The 21,711-nt window shown below is 45.2% G+C and overlaps 2 protein-coding genes across 2 annotated transcripts; both read left to right on the top strand.

Moving 5' to 3' along the window:
- Positions 1 to 4,932: 4,932 nt before the first annotated feature.
- Positions 4,933 to 17,734, top strand: slc4a2a (solute carrier family 4 member 2a). Its single transcript, XM_073490807.1, has 19 exons — positions 4,933 to 5,013; positions 5,484 to 5,608; positions 7,532 to 7,689; positions 9,273 to 9,453; positions 10,114 to 10,249; positions 10,365 to 10,512; positions 11,100 to 11,196; positions 11,295 to 11,479; positions 11,572 to 11,791; positions 11,902 to 12,105; positions 12,226 to 12,374; positions 13,628 to 13,822; positions 14,087 to 14,296; positions 14,740 to 14,829; positions 14,913 to 15,079; positions 15,166 to 15,419; positions 15,509 to 15,678; positions 17,011 to 17,184; positions 17,432 to 17,734. The coding sequence occupies exons 1-19, from the start codon at positions 5,003 to 5,005 to the stop codon at positions 17,510 to 17,512; spliced, it is 2,955 nt and encodes a 984-aa protein (XP_073346908.1). The 5' UTR covers positions 4,933 to 5,002; the 3' UTR covers positions 17,513 to 17,734.
- Positions 17,735 to 20,117: 2,383 nt separating this feature from the next.
- Positions 20,118 to 21,711, top strand: dnajc5b (DnaJ (Hsp40) homolog, subfamily C, member 5 beta). The gene is made up of 4 exons (XM_073491871.1): positions 20,118 to 20,224; positions 20,412 to 20,625; positions 21,047 to 21,221; positions 21,614 to 21,711. Exons 1-4 carry the CDS (start codon positions 20,118 to 20,120, stop codon positions 21,709 to 21,711), a joined length of 594 nt encoding a protein of 197 aa, XP_073347972.1.

Here is a 21,711-nt window from a genome sequence, read left to right on the forward strand (position 1 = left end):
CACATTTTGACTTTTTTCATTTTTTTTGAACTTTCAAAAGTTTGCTTAACCCATTTAATGGAAACATGGTGAAGTACTGCGACTGCAGCAGGCTGAAGGGGCTGAATACTTCACCTCCACTGCCGTCTGCTAACTCTATGAAGTCAGAGGGCTGTAATAACTGAGAGCTAGCATGTGAGGTAGCTAAGGCTAGCTGCAGCTTTCTGTTAAGATAGCTCTAACCTGATATGACTGTAGCTACGTTTAGATTTAAATTTTTACTTCACTTTATTTCTGTAAATGAAACTTCTTAATCAAACAGGAAATCTATCTTATTGATCTCAGTATAAATATTAATAGTACACAGACGGGACGGTGACACATGTTGATGCAGTCAGGTGAGAGATGATGCAGTCAGGTGAGAGATGATGCAGTCAGGTGGGTGATGATGCAGTCAGGTGAGAGATGATGCAGTCAGGTGGGTGATGATGCAGTCAGGTGAGAGATGATGCAGTCAGGTGGGTGATGATGCAGTCAGGTGAGAGATGATGCAGTCCGGTGGGTGATGATGCAGTCAGGTGGGTGATGATGCAGTCAGGTGGGTGATGATGCAGTCAGGTGGGTGATGATGCAGTCAGGTGGGTGATGATGCAGAGGATCAGTGGCCTCATCAGACCCAACCCGCAGTCTGCTGTTGCTGTGTTTGTGTGTGTGTGTGTGTGTGTGTGTGTGTGTGTGTGTGTGTGTGTGTGTGACAGCCAGAGGGCGGGACTAACCTTGACTGACAGCGTAGTTGCCATGGTGACCTTCAGCTGATCAGGTTTCTATACAGAGTTGGACCTTTCCTCCATTCTCTGTTTCCTGTCTCCTCTTTTCATCCTTCTTTCTTTTCACTCCTTCTCCCCCTCTCTCTCCCCCTCTCCCCCTCTCTCCCCCCCTCTCTCTCTCTCTCCCCTCTCTCTCTCCCTTTCTCTCTCCCTCTCTCTCCCCCTCTCCCTCTCTCTCCCCCTCTCTCTCCCCCCTGTTCTCTCTCTGTTCTCTCTCTGTTGGTTTCAGTCTTTGCATTATAATTTCTCTCTTTCAGTGCTGTGAAGACGCTGAGGTAGGCTCCAACTCTCTTCCTGTTTCACACACACACACACACACACACACACACACACACACACGGTGACATTAGGAGCAGGACTCGGATCAGCTGTTTCCTGCAGCACTGACACCATGATCACACTGACTGGATCAATCTGAACAAATGATGTTCAGTGTAATTAACGATGATTTTCTTGGTGTTTTAGTGTTTTGAGGTGGTGAAAGTTGAAGAGACGGTGAGATGAGCGTCGTGTTGCTTCTCTCGTTCTATGAACTCTGTTCACGCTCAGTTTAACAGCATCACATGTTGTTTGTGTTTTCAGGGACTTTATTTCTTTATTTCCATCTGATCCTTCTTTATACTTTAGTCCAAGTCAGTTTGTAGCAAGTAATTTTTACTTGTGAAAGTTAAGTTGTAAGTCGTTTTTACGTCAACAAGTCGAGTTCTAGGTCGTCACTTTTCCTGCAGTCTTACCTGCAGGTTCTGATCTTTGTAAAGAGGAGCGACGAGGAACCAGTACCTGTCTAATGAGCCACATGAGAACATGGATCCAGGACATGTTATACGAAGGATGCTTTGAGCTAAATGCTAACACCAGCATGCTAATATGGTCACACTGACAATGCTAACATGTTGATGTTCAGCAGGTGTGATGTTACTCTCTCTGTCTGTCTCTATAAACGCCTCCCTGTTCCAGACACCTGATGTGCTGACTCACCTCCCTCTTGATGTGCTGACTCACTCTCCTCTGGATCTCCTCGGTCTCATCACACTCACATTATTACAGCTGACTGTGACCTTTGACAAATCTCTGCTCTGTTCACTCAGAGGGTCACAGTGAGCTGTGAATTCAGGTTCAGACTGTAAAGTGATCACAGACTGTCCTGGAATCAAAACTCAACTTTCCTACAGAACAGGGTCGGTGAAGTTTCTTCGGGGATGGCCTTCCACTCCGACACACCGCTGCTCCAAATCCGACTTTCAAGTTCCAATTACTTCCAAATAGGGTCCGGGTCAGGGTCAGGGTCAGGGTTAGGGTCAGGGTCAGGGTCCGGGTCAGGGTTAGGGTCAGGGTCAGGGTTAGGGTCAGGGTCAGGGTCAGGGTCCGGGTCAGGGTTAGGGTCAGGGTCAGGGTCAGGGTCAGGGTTAGGGTTAGGGTCAGGGTCAGGGTTAGGGTCAGGGTCAGGGTTAGGGTCAGGGTCAGGGTTAGGGTCAGGGGTTCCCCAATAGCCTTTTCGGAATAGCGGGGTCTTTAGAAAAAATGGGAAACCCCGCCATTACGAAGAATGGAAGTCTATTTTCGGAACAGCGGGGTTTTGGAAAGCGGTGTAACCAGTTTCTTCACCTGTGAGCACTGAGCAGAGAAGGGGCCTGATGGTGAACCTGTAACCATGGTAACCTCCCGTGTTTCTTCCTCCAGGTCTGAACTCACCTGCTGAACATCACTGACCTCTGACCCCTGAAGGAGCCATGAGCCATCATCAGAGCTCTCAGGGTCCTGGTGATGCCTTCAGCCTGTCTGCAGTGAGTCTCAACACGAGGGGCGTTCAGGGACTGAAACCAACAGACGAAAGAATGAAGACCAGAGTGAAGAGGGACATAATTGAGAGTGTGATGTTCAGGGACTAGAATGAGTGTGGGGTTTTCTGGAACTAAGATGAGCTTGTGGTTTTAGCTCGATTCATTATCTATAATTTACTGAACATGAAACTACTTCACTCTGAGTGTAACTGTAGAGATATGGTTCAATATTCAGACTCCTCTCCTCTCCTCTCCTCTCCTCTCCTCTCCTCTCCTCCCCTCTCCTCTCCTCTCCTCTCCTCTCCTCTCCTCTCCTCCTTTCCTCTCCTTTCCTTTCCTTTCCTCTCCTCTCCTCTCCTCTCCTCTCCTCTCCTCTCCTCTCCTCTCCTCCAGTCTCTGTCAACTCCTCCTCCATGTTGCCACAGTGATGAAGAGGAGGAGGAGGACTTGAACAAGGCTTTTGATGTTCAGGGTTTTCAGCAGATCCTTTGTCCACAAACTCGTAGCCCACCGGAGAAACACAGAGTCTACGATGAACAAGACTTTGAAGGTGAGTTTGGGTTTTAGGATGTTGGTACTGGTTCCAGAGACTTCACCATCTTCAGGATTTGATGTTCCTGAGAAAGTTCTTAAAGTTTCATCTCTTTGTCCTTTGGTGTTCTAGGAGTCCATTACAGGATTTTAGGAGATTTTGAGAAGGTTCTGGGGATTGATGATGACTTTCAGGGGTTACTGAAGAGGTACCAGGCACAGCTTTAGAGACCTACACTGGCATGTGACAAGCAGAGACCAGCAGTTCCTGAGAAAGTCCCAAAAGGAGCCTCCAAGTTTCAAAAAGTCTTGAGTTCAAGCATCTTTTAGAGTCTTTAAAGGTTCTGGCAGTGGGTCAAGTGTTTTCTCTGGTTCTCAGGGGTTCTCTCTTTAGATGCTGTAGGGGTCTGGAGCAGGTGCTGGCAGTTCTTAAAAACTCAGGAGGGCCATTAAAGAGGTTACAGGTTCTTTAAAGAGGTTGAGTCTTTACTGAGTTGAGGCATCTTTAGGAGGTTGTAAAGGTTCAGGGTTAAATGGACTTTACAGCACTTGTCACATTCACACACTGATGGCTGCCATGCGAGGAGCCAACTACTCATCAGGAGCAACTTGGGGTTCAGTATCTTGCTCAAGGACACTTCGACATGCAGCTGGGGGAGCCTGGGATTCTAACCAGCGACCTTCCGATTACTGGATGACCTGCTCTACCTCCTAAGCTACAGCTGCCCAGGGTTCAGGGTAAATCTGACATGGATCCACCATTTTTAGAGGTTGTTGAGAAGGATTTCTCAGGTTTCTTTCTGCCCACCGTCTTTTGGGTCATTCCATTACATTCTAGGCTCTTGGAGAAGGTATCTGCAGTTATTACAAGGTTCCTGCAGAGAAGTTACAGATGTTCCAAGTTGAATAAGGATGTTCTTAAACGGGTTGAAAGAGACTCAGTTTCAGGTTCAACAGGTCTTTATTTCCTCCATAAGGATGATCTGGAAGTTGCTGAGAAAAGTTTTTGAGCTTCCCAATCATTGACTTTTTGGAAGTTCTAGGGGTCAGGGGGTTAAGGCAGTCTCAGGATCTGTAGGGGGTAACAACAGTTCTCGAGAAGGTCCCTGGAAGAGAAGGTCTGTGGGCTCCTTTGAGAAAGAGATTCTTCAGGAATCTTGGAGAGGGTTCAAGTAGTTCTTGAAGACCACAGGGTGGTGGTGAAGGAGGTTCCATGTTCTTTAAAGAGGTTCAACAAGTATTGGAGGTGAAAGGCCTGTGAGAATCTGGTTGACAGTGTTGTTGTTCCTGCATTAACTCAGGTGGTACAATTAACACAATGTTTGTCTTCTTTGGGCACAAAACTAACCCAACTCCAGAAGGTTCCACAGATCTTTCAAAGACTTCTAGAGATCTTGTCTATGTTCTGGAGAATGCAGTGGAGGTCTAAGGAACCTTAAAAAAGGATGTTGACAAAGTTTCTAGTAGTCATAGATCCTGGGAGTTTACCTTCATGCTGAAATCAGGGGATTGTCAGGGTTCTCCGAGTTGTATGAGGGGGTTCTGGTGGTCTTTAAGGAGGTGACAGGTCAAAGGGGCTTTCCAGGAGATCAAGCTGGAACAGTTCATCATGAAGATGTATCAGTATTATCACCATCGTTACTTTAATGCTCTTATCGCTGAATTCCTCTTTCTGCAGATCATCGTCACTTTTCTCTCCACGTCCATCATCCTCTATCCAAACCGCCCGCTGACAGCAGGAGGAAGAGGATCAACGAGGGGAGGAAGGAGGGGAGACGAGGCTCTGCCCCTAACACTGCAGCTACCATAGAAGAAGATCATGAGGAAGATGAGGGCGAGGAAGAGTCCTACAGTCAAAATGATGAAGAGGAGGGACGAACGACCATGCCCACCAGGTGAGTGTCTTCATTTTAGTCGTCTTAAAGCTGCAGGAGGCAGTCTGACCAACACAATGTAAAACCCTCCTCCTCTCTCTCTGCTGCCGTGTTTCACTCTGCTAAGCCCCGCCCACCAAACCCATAGGTTTAAACAGCCTCGCCAAGGACGGTCGACCGGAGCTCTGAGTGGAGGCAGGACGTGCTGACACACATGTCTTGTACGAATTGCTCTTGTAGACAGCGGAGGTAATTTATCACAAGTTGTAGGAATCTTAAGTCAGGATTTCACCATCTGAAGGGACGTACACGCCCATCTGCATTTGTAGAACAACCAATAGAAATGCTCTGTCTCTGAAATGACCTGTGATTGGTAAGTCTGAAGACAGCAAAGAGGAAGTCTAGTTTTCTCTGACACCACTTAAATTACAATTAAGCTGAAAGATTAGAATGGAAGATCTACTTTAACATGTAACTCCTCCCCTTCACAGTGACCCTCCCAACATCCCAACCAATCACAACGGCCTCTCACCTGGTGGCGTCAAGAGAAGCGTTGCAGCTGACGATGCTGATGAAGCTGAGACGTTGACGTCTGTCGACCTGGACGGCATCAAGAGTCAGTAAACCTGCTGCAAACACACTTTGCCTTTGTTTACCTTCACACGCACACAGTAACACACTTTAACTCAACTCTCTAATAACTCTGTTGATCCTCTGATGTTCATGTAGCGCCATCATCAGGTCAACATGTTAATGTGTCCAACACTTTGGTTTATGAACTGATGACATCATCAGCCTCAGCTGAACTCAGACTTTACTGACAATTAGCTCATGTTAGCATGCTAACAGGCTAAACTAAGATGATGATTATTGTTAACATTACACCTGTTAAACATCAGTCTTCTTACCATTGAGAGCATGTTAGCATGTTGATGTTAGCATGTAGCTCAGTGTGCACACACAGGTACAGGGCCATGCTCAGGGCAACATGATCTCCAAAGGCCCTCAGCAGATTATCTGAAGGGTACGAGGGGCCTCAGGGACCCTTTAAGGCCCTCTCATGACCCAGGGTGTTGGTGGCCCGTCATGAAAATGAGACAGAAGCTACAGATTTATGATTTTTGTGACTTCGACTGAAACAAGATGTGACGACGAAATGAAGGAATTTTCTCAGACGTGAAAGAAGTTTCTGTCACTTCTGAAGCTGCTGCTGACCTGAACACAATGCTGCCAGCCCACACACCGAGCCCACGGCCTCTATCTATTGTTACTGTGTGTGTGTGTGTGTGTGTGTGTGTGTGGGGACTCTGTCGGTCTCTCAGATGAACTCAGTCTCTGACAGACTGAAGGCTGATCTCAGTGAGTACTCACCTGTTTCTGTTTCATTCTGCTGTTTGTTTTATCTGAATGATGAACTGATGGAAACACACCTGAGCCTCAAACACCTGTTTGTGTTTACAGTTTACAGTTATGCACTTTTTAAAAAGTTTGAATAAGTTGTCAGAGATGTAAACGTGTTCAACTAAAATCAGGACTTGAGACTAGAGACAAAACTCTGATCACCACAGAGCAGCTGCTGAAATAACTCTGTTCATTGTTTTAATGAATAACTAATCATTAATAATGTGTGAGTGTATGTGAGGAATGTTCCTGTTCATTTTAAAACAGTAGAGGAAGAGGAGGAGGAGGAGAGGGAAATATGGCTGTCAGTAATATTATTCACTTAATGTACATAAAGAAGTTTAAACAGTTTTTATTCTAAAACCATAAAATATCTGAGAAGTCTGAGTCAGTTTCCTGTTTCTGTGAGTTATACATGATATTTTATATAAAACACCTTCAGTTACCTTAAACACAGACAGCAGACAGCGATCAGTGTGATTAGTCTTCAAACAGAAGTTAAGAAATAATCTATAATAATAATATATCATCTTTTTTGTGTTTTAAAATATATGAAATAAACATTTCTCACTAAGAATCAACTAGATCACACAAATATAACAACAACAGTTAACTGCTGTCTTTACCTCTTACTATGATCTATATCATCACTGTATTCATATTCAGTAGTATTTCACCTGGCGGCAGGTAGAGGACGCCTGTCAGCTGACTCTCACTGCTGGAATCTGATTGGCTGTTTGTTGATTATTTCCTGGAAAACAAGAAATGATGAGAAAACTTTGTGTTTCAGAGAAAATCTATCTTTTACAGACACCTGAAACTGCTCACCTGTGTGAACACACCTGTGTGTGTGCGTGTGTGTGTGTGTGTGTGTGTGTGTGTGTGTGTGTGTGTGTGTGTGTGTGTGAGCTGATTGGCTAATTCAGAGTTCATGTCTCGTCTTACTGATTCTTCAGTCAAGCCTGAAATAATGTTAGACTGCAGAAAGTTCCCATGAGACCACCGTGTGTGTGTGTGTGTGTGTGTGTGTGTGTGTGTGTGTGCTCTCTTAAGACAGGTAAAGAAGAATGGAGTAAAGAGAAAGGGATGTGTTCTGGTTTTAACCTCTGACCCCTCATACTTATGCCCGCCCCCTCAGGTCACCGATTGGACGACGTTCCAGCAGTTCGACGTCACCTGGTGAGGCGGAGCTCCAGAGGGCCGATCGTCCACATCCCCAAAGATCAGATCAGCAGCCAGACGCCATCACAACTCCAACACCTCCAACACCTGCGACCAGACCGCACACCTCATGAGGTCAGAGGGCGGGGCCAAACATGTTCATTATTTCATTATTATGAGTCACAGTGAACATAAAGTGACACTTCATACTGCTGCAACAAACAGTTCAACTGAAGTGTGCTGAACATTTTCAGTGTTACTGCTCAGTGGTCCAGTAATGACGTCTTAAAACAGAAGATTTTCAAAGGGAGTTCTGAACTGAGTTTTTTTAAACGTGTTCTGGACACACAAAGATGAAACTGATGATCCGTCTGGAACATGACAAAGAACAAGATTTATAGAAATGTTTGAGTTTTTATTCAATCTTGCTGTTCTGGAGGTTGTGATTTAAATTTGGGCAGAGTCCAGGTGAGCAGGGTCAGCAGCTGGTTCAGGTGTGGTGTGCACAGGAGCAGACGGTCAGAATGATGTGATTCTTTGCTGTAAGACGACGACAAACAATAGAAATGTCCAAAATGAGGCTGACAGGAGGAACGAAAGACGAGCCGCGAGTCTGAGCAGCTTAATCCAGGTGGTATTGTGAACAAGCAACAAACTGGACCCCGAGAGTAATGAGAGAGAGTCAGACAGGTAGACTCTGCCTGTCTGACTCTACCTGTCTAACAGACAGGTAGAGTCAGACAGGTAGAGGGAGGTAGACTCAGAGTCAGCCTCTCTCTGGCCTCAGTGTGTTCTGGTCTTCAGGATGGTCGGTTTGGACCTGAAGAGTCGACACAGTAAGGTACAGACTCGGTTCTCCTGGTTTACTCTGGGTTTGATTACTTTGGTCTGCCTTCATTTACTTTAACTTTAACTCCTTTTGTCTTGTTTTTCTTGTTTAGCCTGGTTCATCCTGGTTTATCTTAAAACTCGAAGCTTTATTGCTGATCTTGGACACAGAATTTAACAAACAACTTGTGTTTGTGAATGCTGCCTGTTGAAAAGCTGATGCTAAACTGCAGTGCTGGCTCTAAAATGTGTAATAATGGTAAATGGACTTGTGTTTATAGGGCAACTTTCCAGTCTGCTGACCACTCAAAACACTTTACAACACTTCTCACACTGACGACAGAGGCTCCATGTGAGGAGGCGGCCTGCTCTTCAGGAGCAGTTTTAATACTTTGACGTGGAGTCGGAGGATTCAGGGATCAAACTTCATTAAAATATGTTCTCGTCAAGAGAGGCACTATATAAGAAATTAAATATACTCTACACGCCAAATGAATTTTTCAGCTTTTGAATTAACTGATAATTTTAATTGAAGGGATCAGACTTATTATATTTTAAAACTTATTTTGTGTTCAATCATCTCTTTTTGTCTTTTAGTGTCATAATAAGGTCAAGTGATGATGTGTATTTTAACTGGAGTAAACAAAAGAAAGATTTAAAAATAAGATGTTAAAAAGATGTTGGTACGGCTTCAACCCCCACTGGCTGAATTTAAACAGGTAAAATAAAAAAATGTAAATAATAGCAATAAAAAATTAATATTAAAAAAAAAACAGACCAACATTTCCCAGTATCAGTAAAAGGCAATGGTGATCGTGAAGGTTTCAGTTAAAGTCCACTGATGTAAGTCAAAGTAAATCCCTCTTAAAGTGACTTCTTGTGTGTTGCAGGTGTTTGTGGAGCTGAACGAGCTGGTGATCGACAGGAACCAGGAGCTGCAGTGGAGGGAGACGGCTCGATGGATCAAGTTTGAGGAGGAGGTGGAGGAGGAGACGGAGCGCTGGGGGAGACCCCACGTCCCCTCACTGTCCTTCCGCTCCCTGCTGGAGCTCCGAAAAACGATCTCCCACGGTGAGGAGGAGGAGGAGGCTCTCTGCTGCCACCCTGTGGATCATCACTTACACCATATTACCATATTATAAATTTAATTAATTTCCCCATGGAACAAACATCTCAGTCTAAATCAGTGTGTTTGTAGTCGGAGATCTTTTGTTTGTCTTTTAATTTGAAAAATTAAATCCCTTTAAAACACCTTAATTTGAAAAGTGCTTAATAAACAGATGAAGTAGAGTTCAAGGGCTTTATGACTTTCACCTTAATCTCCACAGATCCATGAACGATAAGTTTAAGGTGTTATTAAGGTTCTTGTTAGGACTCTGAAATATTTTCCGCTGCTAATTAATGAAATTTAAATTCAGATAACTAACACGTTTACCACATTTAATGGACTTATTTGGTGAAAGTAATCAAGATGTTCAACTCAATCATAAAACACACTTAAAGCCAGTGTAGTGATGGTAAAACAGGGCGGTGAGGTCTGAGAAACATCTTTAGCATGTTGAGGTCGGCTTGTTTAATATAGAGGTAAAACAGTATGTCATCTGCATACAGTGTAATAATAATTAAAATACATTACATGACAAAATGAAAGGGCCAAGTTATTATATTAGTATGTGATGATGTCAGTGTATGACGGTGTCAGCGTGTGGTGTCATTGCGTTGTGTCTTTAGGGGCGGTGCTTCTGGATCTAAAGCAGAGGACTCTGCCAGGGATCGCCCAGCAGGTGGTGGAGCAGATGGTGATCTCAGATCAGATCAAAGCTGAAGACAGAGCCAACGTCCTCCGAGCTCTGCTGCTCAGACACAGGTCCATACATCAATCAATCAATCAATCAATCAATCAATCAATCAGTCAGTCAGTCAGACATTTTGTTCATATATATATTCTGTATATATTTACATATTTTTGTGTGTTTCATCAGTCACCCCAGTGATGAGAAAGATCACAGTTCTTTCAGCAAGAACATCTCTGCAGCCAACATGGCCACCCTAATGGACAGACACAACGGCCAATCAGAGCCCTCCATCAATGCGACGAATCACAGAGAGGCTGACGGAGAGAAGAACAAGGTAAAAAGAAAACAGACATCAGTTTACTGTCTGCTGGTTTCACCTGTTCAACACAAACATAGTTTAAGCTAAACACTTGTTTATTTTGGTTTGAGATGCTCTGGTGCGACATCTAGTGAATGTCGTCTTTAGAGCCTTTAATGACACCTCATCTTTTATGACTGTCAAATATTTTATATTCATGTGGCAGTTAAGAGGAAAGTGATGAGGTGGACTTTGAAGGGCTTTTCAAATGAAGATGATAACTGTGTTTTCAGGGGTAAATTGTTTTGAAATAATGTGAGTTCTCTACTCTCCACATTGGCATCAACACAGTGTTGTTAATGGTGATGGTCAAGTTTCTTTCCCCTGGAGGAACACAAGCTCTGTCTTTTCCAGGTTGAGCTTCAGGCAATGCCTTTACATCCACTCAGAGATTTCTGTCGGACAAACACCTCAGTGTCAGATGAAACGAATAGCTTGGTGTCATCAGCATATCAGTTTATAAGAAGCCATGAGAGTGTAAGACCGAACTGTCAACTGACTTTATTTTGCATTTCCATTAGTCTGATGTGTATGTGTGTGTGTGTGTGTGTGTGTGTGTTCAGAAAGAAGCCCCACCCCTCGGCCACTCCAGATCCAAACATGAGGTGAAGCTGATGGAGAAGATCCCAGAGCGAGCCGAGGCCACTGTCGTCCTCGTGGGTACGCATCACATCATCACATTATCAGGTCTGGTTACGTGTCGCTCTGTAGAGCAGCAAGTTAAGCAGGTTAAATGCATCCCTCTGTTGTGTCTGCAGGCAGTGTGGGCTTCCTGGAGCAGCCGTCTATGGCATTTGTGCGGCTGCAGGAGGCGGTCTTGCTGGAGTCCGTCCTGGAGGTTCCTGTCCCTGTGAGGTTCCTCTTCCTCCTGCTGGGCCCGCCCACCGCCAACATGGACTACCACCAGATCGGACGCTCCATCTCCACGCTCATGTCAGACAAGGTGAGTCAGTATCCTGAAGCTGCTGTACTGCTTGAACCCTCATCATTTGGTAAATCCTGTACAATGAATTCTGCCCCTGTCTGCTCCTTCAGAACTTCCACGAGGCAGCGTACCAGGCTGACGACCGCCAGGATCTGCTGACAGCCATCAACCGTTTCTTAGACTGTAGCGTCGTCCTCCCTCCCTCAGAGGTCGGCGGTGACGAGTTGCTCCACTCGGTTGCTCGCTTCCAACGTGATATGCTCCGAAAGAGGGAGGAGGAGCAGAGCAGCAAACTGCAGGAGAAACAGACCAGTATTCAACAGGATGAAGGTCCGTTATCACAAGGAGACTATTTCAAACTTCTCAAAACAGGGAATGTTTCTTTGGGAATCCTTCTGTCAATGACTTGATAGTGAAGAGCTCAGTTTTTTATCTTCCAGATTCCCTCGTTCCCTCCAAACCCGGTGAGGAGCCCTTGAGGCGTTCAGGCCGTCTTTTCGGAGGTCTGATCAAAGACGTGACTCGACGCTACCCCCAGTACCTCAGCGACCTTCGAGATGCTCTGAACCCTCAGTGCATGGCCGCTATCATCTTCATCTACTTTGCTGCGCTGTCGCCCGCTATCACCTTTGGTGGACTTCTGGGTGAGTCTTGACTTCAGAAACACATGACAGAGACTAAAACCACCTGATGAAGAAATTATTACTCTAACTGTAGTTTTTAAAGATCTTTACCTGTGAAGGTTCTGTGTTCCTGTGCTGCAGGTGAGAAAACAGAGGGTCTGATCGGTGTGTCAGAGCTGATAGTCGCCACGGCGCTTCAGGGCATAGTGTTCAGTGTGCTGAGCGCTCAGCCTCTGCTGGTGATTGGCTTCTCTGGACCACTGCTGGTGTTTGAAGAGGCTTTCTACACTGTGAGCTCACCTGACAGGACACCTACACACATGTATCAAAGTACTATATGTAACGAATTCAGCAGCAACATGTCTGTTTAGAAACTGTACCTGTTGGTCCACGGAACCAAACTCGAGTTTGATTATTCTACGACACTTTCTATCCGACAGCACCATCTCCGTAACCATGGTAACTCAGGCAGAGTTACCATGGTTACTCATCTGAAACTCTGTGAGACACCTGTGGTGCGCCTCGAGGATCTGAACTCTGTCCTCTTTTGTTGCTATGTTTCTGCTTCCCCTTGATCAATAATACCTATTTAAAGGTTCACTCAGCACTCAGGAATCAACATCTGGATAAAATATCTCAACACAAGGTCCACTTACTCTATTTCTGAAGTTTTCAACCACATTTTTCGGCCTTCCTTGTTATCACGTGACCTAAGATTGGAACTTCGGTCACATGACAGACTGTTGGATGTCACTGTACTTAGGGCAGGCCACACACTCTGATCATGGAGCTCTTAAAATCAACTTAATTTGTTCATTAAGGGCTTTCCGAGATGTTTGCTGTGTGTTCAGGGGTCTGTCAATGGTGATGGAGATGTTTTGATGCAGGGATCCTTTCTCCTGAAGGAACATTGTTTCTGTTCAAAAATTGTCTCTTGTGTTAGAATTGAGTCTCCTCCTAAAGTCAGGGCTCGATACTGCTGATACAAGTGATCCCAACCAGGTTCACACAGTGAAGTAAGTGAGCAGTGAGCTTTTCAGAGAAATTTTCAGATTGGGAAAAGATAGCCCTGGTATAGATTAAGGTCTCGCTATCAGTCGATGCCCTGATTTGGATCGCTGCATCCCTCGTTAACAGCTTTGAAAACACTAAGTGGACCTTGTTTTGAGACTTCCTTCTTTTTTGAGATGAGTATTTGCAAAGGTATCTACTACAAACTGGAATACAGATAATGTTTCATTAAACTACTATCTAACCCTCAAATTTTCACAAAATTGTCTGCCTAAACTCTACTGTCATGACCGTAAGGAGATGTAAAATTAAATTGACCCTCTGAAATCTGAACAGAATATTACGTGTTTGATTTGTTCATGTTTTTGAGGAGCTTTGCTCATCTCAGGCCAAAAAGATGATCATCTTATTTTATCTGTCTATACTACCATAAATCCCCTGAATCACTTACATGTGGTCCAAAATGTTGCTGCAAAAGAAACTATCTTGTTAGCAAACTTGTTAACTACAGATGTGGTGTGTGTTTGTGTAGTTCTGCAGAGACAACGAGATCGAGTATCTGACAGGCCGGGTGTGGATTGGTTTCTGGCTGGTGCTCATCGTTGTCCTCACTGTGGCCTTCGAGGGAAGTATCCTGGTTCGCTTCGTGTCCCGTTTCACTCAGGAGATCTTCTCCTTTCTCATCTCCCTTATTTTCATCTACGAGACCTTCGCCAAACTGGTCAAGGTGAGGTCAGAGGTCACGGCTCAGTATAAGAGAGATTGTTTGGAGAAGTGTAATTTTAACTGTGATTTCTGATCTTTTTATAATGAACATGTTGATTGAGAGTGTTTTGCAAGTTACGTCTCAAAGGATATTAAAGGAGGAACCTTGAGACTGTTTAGTTCAAGGTTCTTTTTGTTTTCACTGACTCTATAAACGTTTCAGATATATGTCGTTAAAAAAAACACCAGCACAGTCCACATTAAGGTTTTTCTTCTTTTGGTCCAGATCTTTCAGGAGCATCCTCTCCAAAACTGTTACCGTGGAAACAACACCGTATCTCGATCTCTGTGCAACTACACCGTAACCACCGCGAATCCTGGCAAGGTTGTTGGAGAACCAAACACGGCCCTGCTGTCATTTGTGCTGATGGCAGGAACGTATTTCATCGCCTTTTACCTGCGCAAGTTCAAGAACAGCTCTTTCTTCCCTGGCAGGGTCAGTACATAAAGTCCAGGCACATACAAGTATAATATTTATACAGCTGTACATGTGGATGCTTAAGTATAGATACACTAATAACCTTATGGAAGGTTTCTTTTGTCTTTCAGCTACAGTTCATGGAATTTGAGCACCTGATCCACCATTTGAACAAAGTTAAAACATTATTATTTTGTTATAGACAAACAAGTTATAAACATAAACAAGAAATACATCACAAAATGATCATTCTGTCACACAACTAAGGCTCCGGTCAAAGACCCAGGAACTCTATCAAAAGTCTCTGTGTTGTCGTGTTCAGTTCACCTCCAGTAGACATTTTGGGTCTAGATGTAAGGTTTTACCTCTGGGATGTATTCCTCTCAGTTGTAAGCACTTTCAAACCACATCACCGATCAATAACCTAGTGGTGATCTTGAATCCTGAATCTTGTGTTTCAGCTCCGTCGGATCATTGGAGACTTCGGGGTCCCCATTGCAATCCTCATCATGGTGCTGGTGGACTACAGCGTGGAGGACACCTACACCCAGGTCAGACCAGAGCTGGTTTAACACTCATAAAGTCATCCTACAGAATCACACGTTTAGATTCCTCTCCTCCTATTGGTTGACAGAAACTGAGCGTGCCCAGTGGATTCTCAGTGTCCACTCCGGAGAAGCGTGGTTGGCTGATTTCTCCTCTGGGTTCAGATGGACAGTTTCCTATTTGGATGATGGCTGCCAGCATCCTGCCGGCCATCCTTGTCTTCATCCTCATCTTCATGGAGTCCCAGATCACAGCGTATGACACTTTGCTCTTGTCTTTCCTTTTGTTCTGTGTTTGTCTGTTTTTTTAGTATTAATATAAGTTTCCTGTCTGTCTGTCAGGCTGATTGTCAGTAAGAAGGAGAGGATGCTGGTGAAGGGAACTGGTTTTCACCTGGACCTACTCATCATCGTGGTGGTGGGTGGAGTCTCAGCACTGTTTGGTTTGCCCTGGTTATCAGCCGCCACGGTTCGCTCTGTCACCCACACCAATGCCCTCACTGTCATGAGCAAAGCCGTCGCCCCTGGAGACAAGCCCCGCATCCAGGAGGTCAAGGAGCAGAGGGTCACGGGCTTCCTGGTGGCTGTTTTAGTCGGTATGATTGTCACTGTAGAGTGCTACAACAACCACTACTGATACTTCTACTGTCTTTGCTATGTTCTGATCTGGTCCCCCCTCCATCAGGTCTGTCCATTGTGATAGGGGAAGTTCTGCGTCAAATTCCTCTGGCGGTGCTGTTTGGGATCTTCCTCTACATGGGTGTGATGTCACTGAACGGGATCCAGCTGACAGAGCGACTCATTCTGCTACTGATGCCCCCAAAGTACCACCCTGACCAGAGCTATGTCCGCAAGGTAGGCCCCGCCTCCTCAATCATTAGTGGAGGGGTTGGCTCAAATCGTATGACAAGCAAATATAATATAACATTCTGAAAACAATTTTTAGGATTTGAGTTGGTCTTGAATTGAACTTGAATTGGGACTTGTTGAGCTCATACTGCATTTGGGACTTGTCGGTTATGACTTGGAACTCTACTGCGGGGCTTGTTTGTATTTATTTGGACTTGACATGGGAGTTGTTGGTCTTTTCGCTGAACTTGAGTCTGGACTTACCTATCTTTACTTAGGACTTAAATTTGTACTTATTGGACTCATACTTCATTTAGGACAAGTTGGGCTTGACTCAATTTGAGACTTGTTAGTCTTTCTCTGGGACTTACCTGTCTGTACTTATAGCTTGACTCTGAACATACCAGTCTTGACTTGGGACTTGACTCACAACTTTTTGCTCTAAACTTGGAACTTGACTGTCTTCACTTTAAACTTGAATTGGCACTTGTTGGACTTGTTGGAATTATTTGGGACAGTTGGTCTTGACTTGGACTTGACAGGTGAGTTGGTTGTGACTAGAGTTGGAACCGAGTACCTAATGCCAAGTACTGGGTACCCTTTTCAGGTCCTAAACAGGATATAAAAATGAATTAGTAGAAACAAAGGCTACATATATCTGTAAGGCTGCGGCTTGTCTGGAGTCAGGACCTGTAACATCACAGATCAACACAACAGCGACCTGGAGAGCTAGTGTGCATGACTAGCGTGTCACAGTGAAAGATGGATTGCTGAACACGGGTGAAAGTGTGGCTTCACTTTGTAAAAGAAGAAGACGACAAGGCAAAGTGCAATGCATGTGGAAAGTTCATGAGCTGCAAGTCAGCACGTCAAATCTGACGTAACATTTAAGGCAGAATGGCATCGATATGAACGAGTGTACCGTGTTGGATTTCTTGCGGTCTCCGAGCCCGAGTATATCAGCCTCAGCCAGCACCGGCACATCGCAAGCAACATCCACACACCTTTAACATCTGCTTTATAAAGTGACTCTATTTGTTTGCAGTGAGGTGTTGTGCACTGCCACTGAATGCACTTCAGTTCCAGCATTTTGAGTGTGGGTTTCCTGTTGTAATGTTGCCTGTCTGCCACAAGGCCTCACTGCTGCTGCTCAGTGTAACATAAAGAACAGTTGCTGTGCGTCGGTCAAGGTTCAGTTCACCTTTGGTTCAGTTTGACATTCACTGTGATGTTTTTTAACACATCTGTGTTTGGATCCTTCATTCTTATTTACTTTGTGAATGTTCAGTTAACACAAAACATTTGACATCTGTCATCTGTGTCTCTGCTCTCTGACAGGTGCGGACGTTAAGGATGCACCTGTACACTCTCATCCAGTTGACCTGTCTGTCTGTCCTGTGGGTCGTCATGGCGACGGCAGCGGCGCTGGCATTCCCCTTCATGCTGCTGCTGACCATCCCGGTGAGGATGCTGCTGCTGCCCCGCCTCTTCAGCCGGAGAGAGCTGCAGAGTGTGAGTCACACTGGTGTCATCGTGACATCATCATTACTTCCTGCTAACACCGCTAACAGAGCCCACTCTCACCTGTTAACAGTTACCTGAACAGGAAGCTCCTTTATTAATGTTTTAAACATGTCACATTCCCCTGTGATACACCACAGATGGTTAATGATACAGAAGCAGACATTAACACGTTTAATGTTTTGAAGTCACAGTTTATTGTTACCATGCCAATGACCTCTGACCTCTGGTCCTGCAGCTGGATGCTGATGATGCAGAGCCTCACCTGGAGGAGAAGGAGGGGCAGGACGAGTACTCACAGCTGCAGATGCCCGTGTGACCTGGCAGCAGCCTCCTGATTGGCCGATCCACCCCCTCCATTAACATATGTGACATGTATCCTGTAGCGGCGCGGGGCGGTGGACCGAACACGCTTCTGAAATCATGTTTTTATAAATCTGATTTTGTATTTTCTGTTTTGGGGAGCGGGTTTTTCTCTTCTTCTGTCCATCTGTAGCACACATGATGTTTTAAAGACCACACTAACTGAAAATGTCTCCTCTGTGTTTCTGTATGTTCCTCTGCATCTCATTAAATTCAGAGTTTATCTTTAAAACTTTGATTTTTACATATTCATTTGTAAAGGAGTTTTGTGTTGGAATAACAACAGGTGATGTAACTGCAGGAACCCGTTCAGCCTCTCCGTTCATATACTGTAGCCCCGTCTTGTTCCAGGCTGTAGATCGTTTCACCGTCTCGCTGCTCCGTGTGGAGGAACGAGGGATCATGATTTTGGTAGTAACAGAGCTGGAGTCACAAACATTCAGCTTTTATTTACATCTTGTGTGACTTTGCACTAAATCTAAAATCTAAAAGTAAAAGGTGGAACATTTATTTTGAAGAGCGCAGCACAAACACTGAGGAGTGAGGAAGCTGAGGGCCGAACCAACAAGAAAGACAAAACACTGAATGGGAAATATGGTTTGTCAGTGAGAACAAGAAAACAATACAGACCTGTTTCTGTGTCACATGTACAGAGAAGAAAAAACAAAACGTTACAACGTACCTTGGTCATGATCCACACACACACGCGCACACACACACACACACACACACACACACACACCTGAGTTACCTGGTCGTTATGGCGACCTCCCCTCCCTCCCTGTCACAATGCGTCCATCGGAGCGTCTCAGTGAAACCTGAGAAGGCGTGGCAGCTCGTGGTCACCTGAGCTGAGCGGCTGCTGAATGTTTGATAGAGGCTGTCAGAGATCCTCTCTGCTTCAGCCAGACCACAAACACCTGAACAGGTAGAGGACAGGTAGACCACAGGTAGAGGACAGGTGGACGCTCCTGAGGCTTCAACAGGCAGGTACCGACTCTCTCTGCAACACTGAGCTGATCTGTAACTCTCACATCTAGACTTTAATTTTCTTCACAGGTAGGAAAATAGTTTTCTACCTGTGTGACATCATCATGTGCCTCATGTGTCTCACCTCTGTCCAATGAAAACACGTATCTCCAGTGTTAACTGTAGGAACTGAAGACAGCTTACAGTCAGTTTTCTATGTTCGGAAGGGTTTTACTGCAAACTGTTGTTTAAAAAACGTTATCTTTAAAATCAGGACAGACGGAGGTTTGACAGGACGGAGACAGCTGTTGTCTCCACTGAGTGAAACATTCAGACTCATGTTTATTCATGATGGAAATATTCTTCATGTCCGTTGGAACCTTGTTATGTTTCGTCTCGACTTCCTTCCTCTCTCTGACTCTCCTGAAGTCACAGCGACATGAGACCAGATGAAACTGATTAATGTAAGAACACAACTCAACAACATGAAGAACAAAGGTCAGAAATCTGAAGTTAATGTAAGAGCAGCATTTTAATCCTCAGTCACTGCTGTGAAGTTTTACATGTATAGTAATAAGCTGCTGCTGAGTGAGTTCAGCTGTAAAACAGACAGGTGGAGGCAGTGTTGGACCAGCAACACCTGCTTCTTCATGGTAAAATGACAAAGGAGTTTGGTGCCTTTGAGGACGGTGATATATTGATTCATACCACCGTCCTTTCAGTCCCTTCAGGCAGAGCTCATCACTCAGCAGCCATCTTGTTATCACCTCCAGACAGCTGTTTCAGGCTGACAGGACCAGGTCCATACGTATAAGAGCTGTAGCTTCACTCTGACGACACCTTTATCAATCACTTGACCTGGATGTTGATGTTTTTTAAAGATATAATCTGTCAGATTTCTGCATTAAAACTGCTCAAAGTACCACACGTTGAGTTGTGTACTTTCCTCAATGTAACGCTGCGTTTCATCTGTCGCATAACTTCAGGAGAGAGCCGGAGAACGAGACCAAACGTTACCTCGTCTGAGCCACAGAGACGGATATTCTTCAGTGATGGTGGTGGTTTAAACTGAGGTGAAGCTCTGAGTGAAGTCAGCACTCAGCAGAGACTCTGGTTCTGGTTCTGGTTCTCTCCTCTCTGTAATGTTACGTTACGTTCATGAAGTAAAGTCCATTTCCCCTCCAGCTCCAGTCAGCAGTCAACAGTACAGAACCTGGAGGTCACCTCCGGATCACTGCTGCAGTCAGGCTGATAAACAGGAGTGAAGATAAATGTAAACTTTTTCAAATGTAAAAAGTTACAAAGTAATCTCTGAGCTCTCCTCCCGTCGGTGAACGGCTCCGGATCAGAATCTGATGAGACTCCAGGTGTTTGTTCCTCCAGGACGTTTGGATCAGCACCTGAGTCTTTGGTTTTCTTTAGTTCATGTCAGGTTGGTGGTTTCAGGCTGTAGCTGCGTCGCCCCCTGGTGGTCGGGCTGTTGTGCATGTTCAGTCTGACATGTGTGCACCAGGTGCTGTTTGTTGTTCAGCTCAGCTGTGACCTGAGTCCTGACTGACAGGTGTCCACCTGCGACAGGTGATGGTGTCAGGATGTCTGACGGGAGGCAGCGAACTTTGTCCACCTCTGGAGAGTCTCTGTATCAGGTCCTGGCTCTGGAGAAAGGCTGCAGCCATGACGACATCAAGAAGTCCTACAGGTAAGACCTCCTCAGCCCCGCCCACTCACCTGCACCAGGCGACCAGTCAGCTGACACACTCTGCTCCGGTCTGTGGTAGTGTAGAACTGATTTACAGTCAAACATCATGTCCATTCAGAAGCTTTTTCCAGAGCTTTCGACCACAGGAAGTGAGCGTGTGTGTTAACACTCACGTGTGTGATGTCAGGAAGCTGGCGCTGCGGTACCACCCCGATAAGAACCCCGACAACCCGGAGGCGGCGGAGAAGTTTAAGGAGCTGAACAGCGCCCACGCCGTCCTGTCCGACCTCACCAAGAGGAACATCTACGACTCGTACGGCTCTCTGGGACTCTACGTGGCCCAGCAGTTCGGAGAGGACAACGTCAACACCTACTTCATGCTGTCCACCTGGTGGGCCAAGGTGGGCGGGGCTTACACTGCCTCTGTGTGTGTGCGTGTGTGTGTGACTCATTGAAATGATGGTGTGGCTGTCTGCTGCAGTTTGGACTCGGACAGCGGACAGTATTCTGGACCAGTATTCTGGACCAGTATTCTGGACCAGTATTCTGGATGGTGATGCAGCTAATAAGCTACATTAGCGTCCTCCATTTTGGACTCTCCAGCTCTCCGTCCAATCAGAACATTTAATATCTGTGACAGGCTCCTTCAGCCTCTCGTGAGGAGTTTGCTTGAGTCAGTTTGACTTTTGAAGTCGTTTTCTGATCGATCATTAACTGATGGATGAAGACAAACAGTGACAGATTGATTATTGATGAAGTTATTTGAAGTCACGTTGGTGTTGAGGTGTGTTGAGGTTTGTGGTGTCCGTGCGTCTCCTTCAGGGTCTGTTCGCCGTGTGTGGCGTCCTGACCGGCTGTTACTGCTGCTGCTGTCTCTGCTGCTGCTGTAACTGCTGCTGTGGGAAACTCAAGCCGACGCCCACAGGCGAGGGGGCGGAGCCAGACTACATCTCCCCGGACGACCTGGAGGAGGAGATGCGCAACGACCCCGACAACGGTGAGACGACAGGAAGTCCTGAGCTTTTATTTTGAAGAGAAGCTGACGGTATAACAGTAGATGTCACAAAAATCATTCTATTTATTTAACATTTATGCTTTTCTTTATAAATGATTCACACTTTAATGTAATTTATTAAATATTAAGATCTTGAAAATCCTTAAAAAACACAGATCCATTAAAAAAATACAAACTGCTGATTAACTGCTGAGTTTTCAGCTTAATTGAAAAACGACAGTCCTCATGAGGGGAACACTGTGGTGTTCTGGTTCCCGTTCTGTCCCCATAAAAACAAACATTTAGTTAAAAGAAGTCTTTTAATGTGTCTACATGATGAACATCTGAGTCATGATGAAATGATAGTGATGAACGTGTTGTTTGATGGTGTGCAGACGTGGAGACTCCGATCGTCCAGCAGCCGACGAACGCCAGCGAGAAAACTCAGCTGATTGGCGACGGACACCGCAGATACGGAGACACCTACACATGA

This window comes from Pagrus major, chromosome 21 (genome assembly GCF_040436345.1).
Source record: "Pagrus major chromosome 21, Pma_NU_1.0".
Classification (NCBI taxonomy): domain Eukaryota; kingdom Metazoa; phylum Chordata; class Actinopteri; order Spariformes; family Sparidae; genus Pagrus; species Pagrus major.